At 40.1% G+C, this 14,623-nt stretch overlaps 1 protein-coding gene across 5 annotated transcripts in view; it reads right to left on the bottom strand.

Moving 5' to 3' along the window:
- Nucleotides 1–14,623, bottom strand: part of bcas3 (BCAS3 microtubule associated cell migration factor) — a 1,011,809-nt gene that overhangs the window by 750,371 nt on the left and 246,815 nt on the right. For all 5 annotated transcript variants that reach the window (XM_041197205.1, XM_041197207.1, XM_041197208.1 and 2 more), the window contains one exon: nucleotides 1,107–1,203. In XM_041197205.1, the coding sequence (XP_041053139.1) occupies nucleotides 1,107–1,203 (97 nt within the window). The remainder of the gene's footprint in view (nucleotides 1–1,106; nucleotides 1,204–14,623) is intronic.

The following is a 14,623-nucleotide window of genomic DNA, read 5'->3' as shown; positions in this document are numbered from 1 at the left end:
CTAGCCAAATGATCAGCTACGAATCAGTTATACTCTAATTTATGACCCTTGGACTTCAAAGGAAAGAGGGTATCTCAAGGAGACTCTTGGGTGGTACTTGGCAGGGCGGTAGACAATGATGATTTTGAAAAAACTACAAAAAGGATAGAATCAGGTGAGGTGCTTGAAGGAGAAGATGCCAGAGGAGTAGGGGGAAAAAGTCAACTAGCTGCTTGGTGAAAAGGGCCATACCACCACGCAGGCAGTTTGGTAAGGGCAGATAGTGGACTAGATAGCCAAGTAGATAAAGAGAAAGTACTCCCCACCCATGAAAAAGTTTTGAAGCCAGGATGTTAATATGATAATCCACAGGAAGGGAATTGGAAGAACATTGATTACAGCGGGATATGAGATGTAAAACAGTCTAGAAAAGGCAAACCCAGATATTACTGTATGTTAAACTTTGACAGGAAATTCATTAATTTGAGGAATATAACCTAGATAGCTTTAAGAGGAAGCTGGAGAAGTATAATGAAGAAGGGGATAGAAGGAAAGGCTAACACAGTTAGATGAAGTCGGGTGGCAGGAGGCTCATGTGGAACATAAACCAGTTAATGCTGAATTGCCTATACTGTAAATTCTCTGTAATTCTAATTTCAAATGTTGAAAGATAAATTTAAAACCAATGTCATAAAATTCCTGTTTAAGCAAAAAATTAGCAACACTTGGAATAGACTTCCATGTACAGTAGTGGAGTCATTTCAGACACAGTTGTAAGCTGTAATGGAAGGGAGAAGCATTTTTTTTAAGATCGGTGGGCTAAATAGCCTTCCTTCTTCATTTCTATCTGCTAACCAAACAGCCAAATTGAGAAGCATAACTCAGGTAAGGCAAACTTGACAACTGTTGGCACAGTGAATTGATCTTGAAGCAGCATATTTAAAAAATCTTTAAAATAGAAAGGAAATAAATGTTTGGGGGCATCATCAAATTGAGCAGCCTTGGGGTTTTCTTTAGAGGTGGGCAAATCTTTAAAGGTCCAATTTTGGATACAATGTAGAATTGCAAACTGCGGTCTTCATAGTTAAATATTTTAAAACAAGACAGAGAGAATGAGCTGTACTTACCACTGGGGTTGAAAGCCATACAGGAAATAGGTTTATTGTCATGAGCCAGGAAATGAGCCACTATGCCTTCACCTTCAGCATCCTCACTGACAAGTACCTGCATTACAAAGCAAAGCAAAACAAGTCAGAATAACAGTATTTCTTATTGAATATTTTTGTTTCAAATGGAATGATTTTAATTGAACAGCCAAAATAAAATATTATTGCGCAGATGGACATATCACAGAAGAGAAACAGAAAATGTTGGAGAAACACAGCAGACATATCATCTGATAAAGAAAGTTAATATGCATTTCAGGTCTATTTGAACTACGCCTGATGAAGGCTCCCATCTGACACAGCCATTTCTTTCTTCCAGATTCTGTCAGGCCCTGTGCATTTCCTCTTTTTATTTTGAATTTCTAACATTTGTAAATTTTCTCTATAACATAACCTCAATACCAACTTCCTTCAGGCTGTGAGTTTTGATATTTTTATTAAATAATCCCATAGTGCTATTCAAACAGTTATATTTATCCCTTAATCAACCTCATGGAAACCAATATCCTATTATTGTTTGTGGGACCTTGCTGTGCACTACATGACAACAGTGACTATATTTTTAAAAGTATTTTCGGTCTGGGAGTTATATATTTGGCTCAGACAGGAGGAAAGTCTGGAGGATGGATTGGGGTCCCCATGAGTCCATGTTAGGACCCTGCTTTTCTCAATATATTGAGAACATAGACTTGGGTGTACAGAGCATGATGTTATAATTTGTTAATGACACAAAACTTGGAAAAATCATGGACTGCGAGGAGGATAGTGATAGACTAATGGAATGGGCAGAGAAGTAGCTGATGAAATTCAGTACAGAGAAGTGTGTAGTGATTCAATTTGGGAGAAAGGACAAGGAGATGCTATATAAGGTTAAAGGTAGAAACTTAAAGGGGTGCAGGAGCAGAGCTAGAAGTATATGCGCATAAATCATTGAAGGTGGTAGAGCAAGTTGAGAAAGCAGTTAAAAAAACATACAGGCTTCTGGGGTTTATAAATAGGTGCACAGTACAAAAGCAAGGAAGTTATGCTAAACCTGTATAAAACACTGGTTCAGCCTCTACTGGAGTTCTGTGTACCACACTTTAGGAAAGGTGTGAGGGTATTAGAGAGGCTGCAGAAAAGATTCAAGAGAATGGTTGAGGGTCTTCAGCTACATGCAGATTAGAGAAGCTCAGGCTGCTCTCCTTAAAGAAACTTAAGAGGAGGTTTTACAGAAACGTTCAAAATGATGAGGGGTCTGGAAAGAGTAGATCAAGAGAAACTGTTCCTGTTGCAGGAAAGATCAAAAACTAGAGCACATCAATTTAAGCTGATTGGCAAAAGAAGCAACGGCAATATGGGGAAAAAGAACTTTTTCATGCGCCAAATGATTAGGGTCTGGAATGCACTGCCTGAGAATATGGTGGAGGCAGATTCATTCCTGGTTTTCAAAAGGGAATTGGATAATTATCTGAAGAGAAAACATTTGCTGGGCTACAGGGAAAAGGTAGGTACTTGGTGAGTTGCACATGCAGGAACTGGCACAGATGTGACAGGCTGAATGGCTTCCTTTGGTGCTATAGGATGATTCTATGGTTGTAAAGCGCTTTGGGACATCCTGAGGTCTTGAAGGGCATTATATAAATGGAAGTCTTCTTGCATATAACAGAATACAATTAATGACAGTAGCACATTTCCAGGCGCAGACAATATTAACGATCCACTGAAGTTGCACTCAGAATTAATGATAATGTCTGAGTCCAACCATACATGTTACTGCTCTACTCTCTAATACTGTAAAACTAATTGGATGTCATTTTTAAATACTAAAAATGACATCTGACGCACACTAAAAAACTAAATAGTGGACATTTAGCTTGAAAATTAATTTACACAAGACTATGTAAATAAATAAAACAATAGACTTTGAGGCGCTAAACAAAAATGTATGGTCAGGAAATCATTCCATTTGACAGTCCATGTGCATGTTTACATGTGTCTGTGTGTGTCTGTGTGTGTGTGTTATATACACAGCATCAGTAATGTTTGCTTTATTCCACCACAGTAAATTCTGAAATTTTCACAAACAGCTGCATAGCACAAAATTCTCAGGGTGTCCAGAATTGCACAATATGAGAACTATTTCCAAGACAGACTTTCTGTTAGTATGGAGGTATTTATTAAAACATGGTTTCCTTTACCATCCTCCATCACAGAAGAACATTCACTGGCACCTCCCTGAGAGATGGAGATTAGAGTGGACAGAAAAGTAAGGATTTTAAAGAAAATAATTTTCTTTTCAGTAATTCAGTTTATTTTATAGTCATAGCAAGTATAAAACAGTAAGTAAAAAGTCATTAAATCATTTTGACAAATTACAATGCATTTCATGTTGCACAGTTCAGTAAAAAACATTGTGGCTTAACATTTTTTAATTAATTCAGTGCGCATTGCAGGAATGTGTGTGCTGCAGTGTTGGAGATGCAACATTTAGGAACGAGACATTAAAAAGATACCCCATCTGACAGGAATGATCTCACAGCACTATGTGGAGAAGGGAGATCTCCTGGTGCCCTGGCCAACCCTCAACCAACACCTCTGAAAGCAGATTCCCACATCATTTGTCTACTTTGCTATCCATGCCACTTTTGTTCTGTACAACAGGCTGTTGGGCCACAAAGGAACATGAAGGAATAATCTGAAACGAAATCTGCCAGATTGACCATAAACTGTTTAAAAACAAGAAGAAAATAAAGACTGTGATAGCCAAGATTAGACTGCAGCATCCTCCAAAGCATTCTAGCTGATGCTGAATAACGCCATGGACACTCCACCAGTCGGCATGTAGAATTAATTTCAGCTATAGCAACCACACCCAGCCATGCCCTAGTGTTACAGTTTCTTTCTGGGCAATGTTACAGTTTCTTTCTGATCCATATAAAAGTCACATACACCAAAAGATTATCAAGTGCGTAAGAGTTGCCCAACATTTTTGAGACTTCAAAGTATCTAGTGTCTCAAATAAGCAATAGTTCAAAAACTCTACCTAAACTTTGTGGCAGAGAAAATCAGGCCAATTATATTTTTTCTTGTCCTCCTTATTCTAATTTTCCCTGCATTGCCAAATGGTGTTCTAAAGATAAAGACTGGAGTTGCACTGTGGGGCGTTTGACATTTTTGCATTCTTGTATGTAACAAATCAGAAGACTAGTTGCCCATTTAAAATCCAGCAGGATACAAAACCTAACTGAATGGATAGAGGAACACAAAACTTTACAAAGCAGGAAAATACCATTGTAATCCATTTGGCTAGTTCCAGAGTTGAAAGAAATAACACATTATACTCTGTCTCTTTCGTAGGAATGTACAGTGTGTGTTTTTTCAAAGTTTATTGGATATGTATTGACTTAGATGGTTGGATATAGCAGTATCACCAAATCAGAAGGATGTGGTTTCGAGATCCAACCAGCTTAAGCACATAATCCAGCCTGATATTCCAGTTCAAGGTTGAGGGAATGCTACATTGTTGGGGATAGTGGCTTTCAGATGAGACATCAAACCAATGGGCATAGGGAAAAAAACCCACAGCATTATTTTAAAAAGAGAAGGACATTCTTCTGGTGCTCTGCCCAACAATCTCACTTCTGACCAACACAGCATTTTAACTGGTTATCATCCTTATTGTTGTCTGTGGGATCCTGCTTTGTAGAAAATGGCTGCAGAATTTACCCATATAAAACAGCAACTATTTGTTATTGGAATATGTGTAAGACTTGCAAATCCACATTTTTATTGTCCATTCCTGGGTACCCTAAGAAGTTGATGGTAATCAATCTCCTTGAACCACTTCAGTCCTTATGCTCATAGTGTTACCACAATGGTTTTACATAGGGATTCCAGGATTATACTTCTTAATGATGAAGGAATGGCTCAGGATGGCTTGTGACTTGGAAGTGACGTAATCCCATAATATTGCTGGGAGGTGCTGTTAAAGGAACCTTGACAAGTTGCTGCCCTGAGTCCTGGAGATAGTATATACTTCGACCACAGTGCAGGTGGAGGGAATGGATATACAGTCTTGTGCACAATGGTGCTGACCAAATGGACTGATTTGTCTTGAATGATATACAACGTTGAGTGATGTAGTAGCAGTATCCATCTAGGCGAGTAGGTGAGAGAGCTACTTTGAGGGCTCAGGGGGTGAGCCACTTGTTGCAAAGTGCCTAGTCTCTGCCTGCACTTGCAGTCATGGCTTTGATATGGGCACTGCATTTCAGTTAAGTGTAGGGTCTCGGGCCTCTACGTTGTCAAGGTGGAGATGGTTGGGCATTTTGTTATTGGAAGTGGCCATTACCCGGTACCTATATAATGCAACTGTTACCTGTTGTCAGCCCAAGCCCAGATGCTGTGATGCCCTATATAGCTGCATGAGCCATTTCATTATCCAAGGAGGTGTTAATGAAGCTAAATACTTGAATCATCAGTAAACAGCCTCACACAATGACCTTATGACAGACAGGAGGTCATCACAGAAGCACACAGTGCAGAAGAGGTCCTTCGGCCCATCGAGTCTGCACTGACAGGTGAGAAACACCTGACCTACCTACCAAATCTCATTTACCAGCACTTGGCCCGTTGCCTTGAATGTTATGACGTGCCAAGTGCTCATCCAGATACTTTTTGAAGGATGTGGAGCACCCCGCCTCCACCACACTCCCAGGCAGTGCATTCCAGACCGTCACCACCCTCTGGGTAAAAAAGTTTTTCCTCACATCCCCCTTAAACCTCCTGCCCCTCACCTTGAGCTTGTGTCCCCTCGTGACTGACCTTTCAACTAGGGGAACAGCTGCTCCCTGTCCACCCTGTCCATGCCCCTCATAATCTTGTACATCTTGATCAGATCGCCCCTCAGTCTTCTCTGCTCCAATGAAAATAACCCAAGTCTATCCAACTTCTCTTCATAACTTAAATGTTTCATCCCAGGCACATCCTGGTGAATCTCCTCTGCATCCCTCCAGTGCAATCACATCCTTCCAATAATGTGGCAACCAGAACTGCACACAGTGCTCCAGCTGTGGCCTCACCAAGGTTCTATACAACTCCAACATGACCTCTCTACTTTTGTAATCTATGCCTCGATTTATAAAGGCAAGTGTCCCATATGCCTTTTTCACCACCCCACTAACATGCCCCTCCGCCTTCAGAGATCTATGGACATACACGCCAAGGTCCCTTTGTTCCTCAGAGCTTCCTAGTGTCATGCCATTCATTGAATACTTCCTTGTCAAATTACTCCTTCCAAAGTGTATCACCTCACACTTTTCAGGGTTAAATTCCATCTGCCTCTTATCCGCCCATTTGACCATCCCGTCTATATCTTCCTATAGCCCAAGACACTCAACCTCAATGTTAACCACCCAGCCAATCTTTGTGGCACCTGCAAACTTACTAATCCTACCCCCCACATGGTCATCTATGTCGTTTTATATAAATAATAATAGGGGACCCAGCACAGATCCCTGTGGTACACCACTGGACATGGGCTTCCAGTTACTAAAGCAGCCTTCTGTCATCACCCTCTGTCTCCTACAACTAAGCCAATTTTGAATCCACCATATCACATTACCCTGTATTCCATGTGCATTTACCTTCTTTATAAGTCTCCCATGTGGGACCTTGTCAAAGGCTTTGCTGAAATCCATGAAGTAGTTGATTTCCCTGTGGAGCGCCTGCTCCCTGGGCTGCAACGATTGGCCTCCAACAACCATACCTATCTTCCTTTGCATCAGGTATGGCTCTTGACCACTGAAGGAATTTCCTCTCAACTCCCATTGGCTGCACAACATAATTAGTGCCAAGCAAAGCACTTTTGAATGCTTTGGAGGGACATAATACAATGTTTTATAAAAGTAAGCTTTTCCTTCCTTTCTTAAGTTCATAGCATATTGCAATTTTTACTACCCATTCCATTTCTATTTACCCCACTTTCACATTCCTAAAGAAGCCAAACCTTCATTATCTGCCCCAATTTAGTTTCAAAAGGGGATTAAAAAGCACAATGATTAAGTTTAACACTGCACTCTTCCAGACATCTTTCAAAGATGGGTTGACGCCTCCACATCACTGCTATTATTTTTTTTTACTCCAAAGGACACCAAAGGCTGGCACATTCTTTCAATGTGCTGTCATCGTGTTTAATTAAATGGGTGAAAATCACCAGGGACTCTGTAAAAAGGCTGAGGTAAGTGAGAGAGGAAGTTGTACAGTTTTGATTTATGGTAGTTATTAAATACAATAATATTGGCCAAATAAAAGATCTCACTCACTTTAATCACCACTTTGATGTTACTCGTTTCAGAAAATAAGCAAGAATCTTTAAAGTCACAGAGCGTCAAATTAAAAGACATTCATTTTACCAGTTTTAAATTTAATCACATTTTCAGAATAAATGACACATTTTTTAATAATAATTTTAACAATTTCCTATTTCCTTTCCATCTTTATTTGATAAAAGCATATGAATCCTGCCCAGCGATTTAGCTTATTTATCCAGGGAATAGCTTGTCATACAGATGAGGAAGATCCCAGTTTCAATCACCAGTTGGTGCTGGGTTAGCAGACCTCAGGTAGGGTGGCAATAAGGACAGTTTGACAGTTGCATCCCTGAGTTAGGGAGCCAAAAAATACAGCCTGAGTTCCCACTCCTAATTGCAATCTGATGATTCCTGCTGGAAGGGCAGGTAAAAACTGGGTCAAACTTAGCAGTCTTGCACTCCCTGCTGCTTCTCCCAACTGCTTGCTGACACTGATAATCTGGCTCACATAAGTATACTGGCCACTTGGGCAAGGTACAGAAGAATAACCGGCATCAACAGCACCAAACCCAGCAATGAGTCAAAACCCTAGGGAAAGGAGGCGAAGACAGCAGAATTATTTACAGATAATAAAACAGTTGTTTTTTCTACTTTCTTCAGGCTCTGCTCTTCCATTTTTTTTTAACTAACAAACTTGATTCAAGGTCTACAGTGATAGGTCTGCACGTTTAACACTAATTACTTTTCACAAGGAACCTCCAAAGTTCCACAAAGTCAGGGGAACTCGATAAATTTTACAGAAGGTCTCCTAAGGTCAGTTTAAAACATTTCTGTGAAATTGATCCAGTGCCCTCCTTAACCACATGGAACTTCACAGCAAAGCATGCACTCCATGGATAACATACACACACTGCAGGACACCAGGAAAGATTGAAAAGAGTAAACCTGTATGGATGAAAAAAAGTTGACTAAATGCCAGTCCCTGCCCAAGGAGACCATTAGCAACACTGTTTACTTAAGTGGTCCAAGATTACTCACCCGTGTCTCTATAACTGTTGTCTATGCAAAGCTGCCCTGCACAGTGCTACATTAAAGTACTTTCTGAGGTATTCAATCCTCCCTTTCCTCCTTTCATTATTTCTTCACAACAGTTACTGATGCTGTAGCACTTTCTAGGTAGCCAATTATTCCTTACTGAGCTTAGGCAGTGAGTGGTAGCAGACTATTCGATCACTGGATGCACAATAGCCAAATCCAAACCTGTCCTCATCCAAAACCTACACTTTTACACTTTCCTGTAAATGTCATTGAATATCATCAGAATGCTGGCTCATTTTTTTTCCCTGCACCTTTCTAGCTTGGTATTAGCTGTCTCCAGCAGTGGCACAGCTACCAGCTGGCTGATATCAGCTAAATCAGCACAGAATAGAGATTGAAACAGGCACCTTGGTAGTCTGTATAAAGGCAGTTCCAGACCACATAGCAATCTGAAGAGGCCAAGGCACTCAAGAAAAGTTACACTAAAAAAAAGTGGATTATGCCAGCTTCTATGACGGGATTATTTCACTGCATCACGCAGTGCTGTAGAAATGTGTTTTACACAACACTGAGATTTAACTGAAATAAAAGAAAACCACATGGCAATCATTTCCAATGTGGATGCAGCATCTGTTAGAGCACAAACTTATCCTGGCAGCCACACACATGGTATGTGGAATTAGTTTAGAAAAGAGCAAATTCAAGGAACATAGCTTGCCTAAAAACTCCCCTACGTGGTGATAAATACCTTCTGAAGGACTGTATTTTTGTACATTTAACTTTAAAGACTGTTTGAACAAATATGAATTTGGAAAGACTCCACAATCCTTTTGGCACAATCCATATTGCTTAAACCAAGTCTGTAAACGAGCGACAGATGACAGCATCATCCGGTCTTTATATCACTGGCTGTTTATAGGCAAAAAAGTCAAAGCCTCATTTATGAGGGAAGACAGACCTGCATTGTTACAGCACTTTTATTAAATCTCTCAGAAAGTTCTCAAAATGCTACAGACGTAATGCAACATGGCACACAGCAAGATCCCACAAAGCTAATTTGTTTTTAACTACTTAGCCTTTTTTCTGGTGCTGTTGGTTGAGAGGGGGCCAATACTGGGAGAACACTGGAACAGGAATAGGCCATTTAGCCCCTCAAGAACTCTCTGTTGTTCTTCAGCCAGTTTTGTGGAATCTTTAAAATCGATCAGAACCATTAAACATTATCTTGGATATAACAGTCTGAAAGACAACATCTCTGACAGTGCAGTATTCCATCACTACTGGATGGAAGTGAACCACCCAGGTTATAAACTCAAATTGGCAAGTGGCTTTGAACCTAGTGACCTTCTGGCTCAGAGGCAAGAGCACTGCCCATGGTGCCAAGCTAGACAAGTTTATACAACACCAGTTTTGAATGTCTCATTACAGTGCAATACTCAACTTTTAACACAATACAAAATTTCAGCCTAAATCCAAATCTAAACGCAGCCTCCCAACAGTCACTACCTGCTACATTTGGATACAATGGAAATGCTAGACCAGGGGTGGAGAACGTACGGCTTGTGGGCCGGATCCAGCCTGTTGCTCAATTTTATCCAGCCTGCAGCAAGATTTCTAAAAATGTGACAGTAGTGCCTTCAAAATAGCATTTACCATCATTGTTACGAATTTGTTTGGATAAAAGCATCAGCTAAATTACTATACTTATATTTAACAATATAATATTCAAATTCAGCATCACATTAAACCAGTGGGTGAGTTGAATGTTTCTGTATTCTTTCTAAAAAAAAACTAAATTAAGTTGATTTTTGTGTGTGTGTGTGGCCCGCAACTGATTATTGTCTATGGGTGAAAGGCCCGTGATCAGAAAAAGGTTCCCCACTACTGCTCTAGACTTACAGCAATCTGTGTTGTATTGAGGTAAAGTGACAAGAACCTTAACAGAGTTAACCAGAATTTGACAAATTCATTTATTTTTGGGTCTTTGGACACAATCCCCAAACAAATGTCTGCGTAAGTTTCACGAAACAACATCGGCATTAACAGTATTTAGGGCCTGGTGAGTTCAGCACTTAATCCCTATTTAGGGGATTCTTAATATAGCAGCTAGTCACATCTGGAGAGGTGAAAGGCACAGTGAGGATGTTCTCTTTGCTTGTAATCATTTCCAATAAAAATAAAAACAAACTTTACTTTGCAAAAACAACATTATCCTCACATCTGCTGCATAAACTGACTACACAACAGGGAATATTGTAGAAGAAAGACCCAAGAAAAGTACAAGTGCAGTCTGAGACCTCCCTTGCATGGCGATTAACTTAGATGTCACCACATATACGCTCCTCTCTACCCTAGGGCTGTTCACTCAGATAGGATCTAATTGACAGTAAGCTCAGATATTAAACAGAGATCTCAGACTGTGAACAGAGACCTCAATTTGGTCATTATTTTAGTCAACAAAGAGCCTACCAATGTGAGTTGGGGTGGAATTGTAAACTATGCACCATTAGCTTCTTAGCTCACAGCTCCTTAAGAATCTCAACATCATGTGGCACCTAAAATCTTACCTGTATCTACCAAATGCTGTAAGGTGGAACTGCCATTGGGAAAAGGCCCAATTTTTTCTAAATCTAAATTATTTGCACACCTAGCAGTGGTGGGTTTACTTGAATGAACAAAAACAACTTGCATTATATAGTGCTTTTAAATAGTAAATAAAGTCTCAAGACACTTCAGAGAAGCATTATCAAACAAAACATAACATTAAGTCACATAGCAAGATATTAGAACAGGTGACCAAAAGCTTGGCTAGAAAAGCAGGTGTTAAAGAACTTCTTAAAAGAGGGGAGAGCGTGAGTTAGAGAGATTTATGGGAGGAATTCTAGAGGTTAGGGCTGAAACAGCTTAAGGCATAGACCTCAATGGTGGAGCTATGAAAATCAGGAGATGCACAAGAGGCTGGAACTGGAAGAGTCTAGAGATCTCAGTGAGTTGTAGGTGGTTACAGAGATAACAGCCAGAATATTGCACATCTAATCAACATGTTTTCCACAACTAGTGCTCCAGTGTTAGCAGAAAACACGAGTCTGATAGCAGCTGCCACAGTCAAACGATAATTTAACTATCCTTAGCCACTTTTCTGATCAATGAAATTCTTGCCAAGATTCACAGAAGTTCAAATAAACAGTTAAACAATACCTTTTGAAACGTGGCTGTTGGGGGCATGCATTCAGCAAAGCAACTTCCTTTCGCTGCCTCAGAATAAACCCCCCAGGGCTTTTTTGAGTTCCCATTAATCAACATGGTTAATTTTCTGAGACATATGCCCACCTTACAGTTGCTTCTGGCTGTTGTATCATCTAATTTAACAAACTGGATATAATCTGGTGCACTGAAAATAGGAAGACACAATTAGACACACTCTGGGCACCTGGCGCATAGTCCTTCCTTGTGAGACTTTTCTGTACAGTGTATCAATTATAATGGATGTTGTAAGTCACACCACTGTATCAGATGTTGTGATATATCAAAAAATGTTATAATAAGAAGAAGCTAAAAGGTTCAACTCCAGAGAATGACTCTAAGTAGGGGCTTAGTGTTTAAAACTAGATTTCAAAATGGAGAAATTTGCATTAATGTCATTGTGGATGGAAATACAAAATAGTACAAATCTGAAGAAGGGTCATACGGACTCAAAATGTTAACTCTGTTTCTCTCTCCACAGATGCTGTCAGACCTGTTGAGTTTTCCCAGCATTTTCTGTTTTTATTTAGGACAAATCCATTCTTGCATATTTTATATAAATAAGTAGCACAGGGCTGCACCTAAAGGAAAATTGCTCGGGTCTTTCATCAAAGGATAATGAAAAGTCTCGTAACCCAGTGTCTGAATTCATAGCTGGTTCCAGAACAACAGTCTGAAGGATCTGGGGATCTTCTGCTGACATTTCAAAGGATGTCATCCCTTCTGTGGGTTTCAATGAACTTGTGGAATTACTAAACATAAATCTTTTTATACAGGTCAATTTTCTCTCAGTTTATAGCTCATTTCAGCTTCTCCTCAAACTATGCAACCTTAACCCTTTCAAAGACACAATTCTAGCTACACCATGAACTGCATATTAATGAATTACCTGCAGTGAATTAGCATAAATTCTGACACTTCTTTTACACCTAAAGTCATGAAATACATCATGTGATATGCATTTATACGTAATTAATGCATGGGGCAGTATTGTACAAGTTACAATTATTTAATCTAGGTTTTGCATTGATAAGCAAAGTAAATTCTGTTTATTTATCTCCTCAATGAACAAATAACAGCTGATCACATGACAGCAAAGCAAAAAACTGCATTTATACAGCACCTTTCATGCTTTACAGTTAATTATTAACTTTGAAGTATAGTCATTGTTATTTTGTAGTCAAACACGGAAGCCAATTTGCACACAAGGTCTCAGAAACAGCAACAGTGGTGTTGATTGAGGGATAAATAATGACCAAGACAACAAATAACAAAAAGCTTCAAAGAATGCCATTCAAAGAATGCCATGAGTCTTTTCTATCCATCTAAGAGGGAAAACAGGATTATGGTTTAACTCCTCATCTGAAATATGGCATTTCCTCTAATGCAGCATGCCAATATTAGGTGCTCAGTTCCTGGAGTGCAGCTTGAACTCATGACCTTCTGACTCAGAGACATGATGGCTACCAATGAACCAAGGCTGACTTTTATACTGTGCTTTGTTGTCACTGGTCCAGTTTAGCACATTGATACCCTTATGTCATAGAGAAAAGAAATTTCACTTAAAGACTTCAAAGTTACACGAAGAAATAATTATGCAATATTCTTAATTCATCACTTCATTTTCCATTTATATCCAGGGCCATTAGAAGTGGTTTCACTTAATCCTGGTGAATTAGGTAACAATGGATAACTTTGCATGCAAATCATTTCAATGGACCACTTTGCTCCAAACTTAAGAATTAGACTTTATCAAAATAAGTACTAAAATGTTGGAATTGTTTCATATCCTATCAGGCTGGGACCCCTTGAATATTGGGAATACATCTCCAAATGCCAGCAAGTACATATACACCCAACATTTTCAATTCCAATAAGAGACCTGTAACTCGCACGTACAATTTACAAATCTACCACCAAACATAGCAACAAGTCTGGAAGGATAAGGCCCCAGAAAATGCACAATATGAGGTGCACGATTCAGGTTTAGTTTCAACCTAAATGTGGCAACTTTGGGGTAAAGACTGGATGTACTAGGTTTCCAACAGATTCACTGGTGGAACTGGAGGGAATGCGATTCTTCTGCCCCTCTCACCTATGCAGCTCCAGTATATTGGCTGCCCATCATGGAGTGGCAGGGTTCCACTCCTGTCATGCACTGGGCACTTAGGTTGTATAGCCCCACTTATGTGGATGAGTGCAGCTCCAACAACACTCAAGAAGCTTGCTGCCATCCAGGACAAAGCAGCCCACTTGATTGGCACCACATCCACAAACATTCACTCCCTTCACCACTGATGCACAGTGGCAGCAGTGTGTACCATCTACAGGACACACTGCAGGAACTCACCAAGCTCCTTAGACAGCACCTTACAAATCCAGGACCCCTACCATCTAGAAGCACAAGGGCAATAGACACATGGGAACACAACCTGGAATGTCCCCTCCAAGCACTCACCATCCTGATTAGGAAACAAATCGCCTATCCTTCACTGTCGCTGGGTCAAAATCCTGGAACTCCCTCCCTAACAGCACTGCGGGTGTGCCTACACCACATGGACAAGAAGCAGCACACCACCATCTTCTCAAGGGCAATTAGGGATGGGAAGTAAATGCTGGTCCAGCCAGCAATACCCACATCCCATGAATGAATTTTTAAAAAATGAAAATGACCCAGCCCGCAGGATTTGGGTGATGGCCAATGGCAGATGGAAGGTCTGTCCCTCCACTAGAACTCCAATGGTGGAACAACACAACTGGAATTGCTCTCCTAGGAATTGTAACCGTGCTGCTGGACAGTTTCCATGCTTCAACTGAACACAATACGTAAACCTCCTGTGATCATCAGTGCACTTCACTGAAATCTGAGGGATGATATTGAACTCTGTATCATGGAGCATGCTC

Source organism: Carcharodon carcharias, chromosome 10 (assembly GCF_017639515.1).
Source record: "Carcharodon carcharias isolate sCarCar2 chromosome 10, sCarCar2.pri, whole genome shotgun sequence".
NCBI classification, from domain to species: Eukaryota; Metazoa; Chordata; class Chondrichthyes; order Lamniformes; family Lamnidae; genus Carcharodon; species Carcharodon carcharias.
This window is presented reverse-complemented; position numbering and strand designations above follow the sequence as displayed.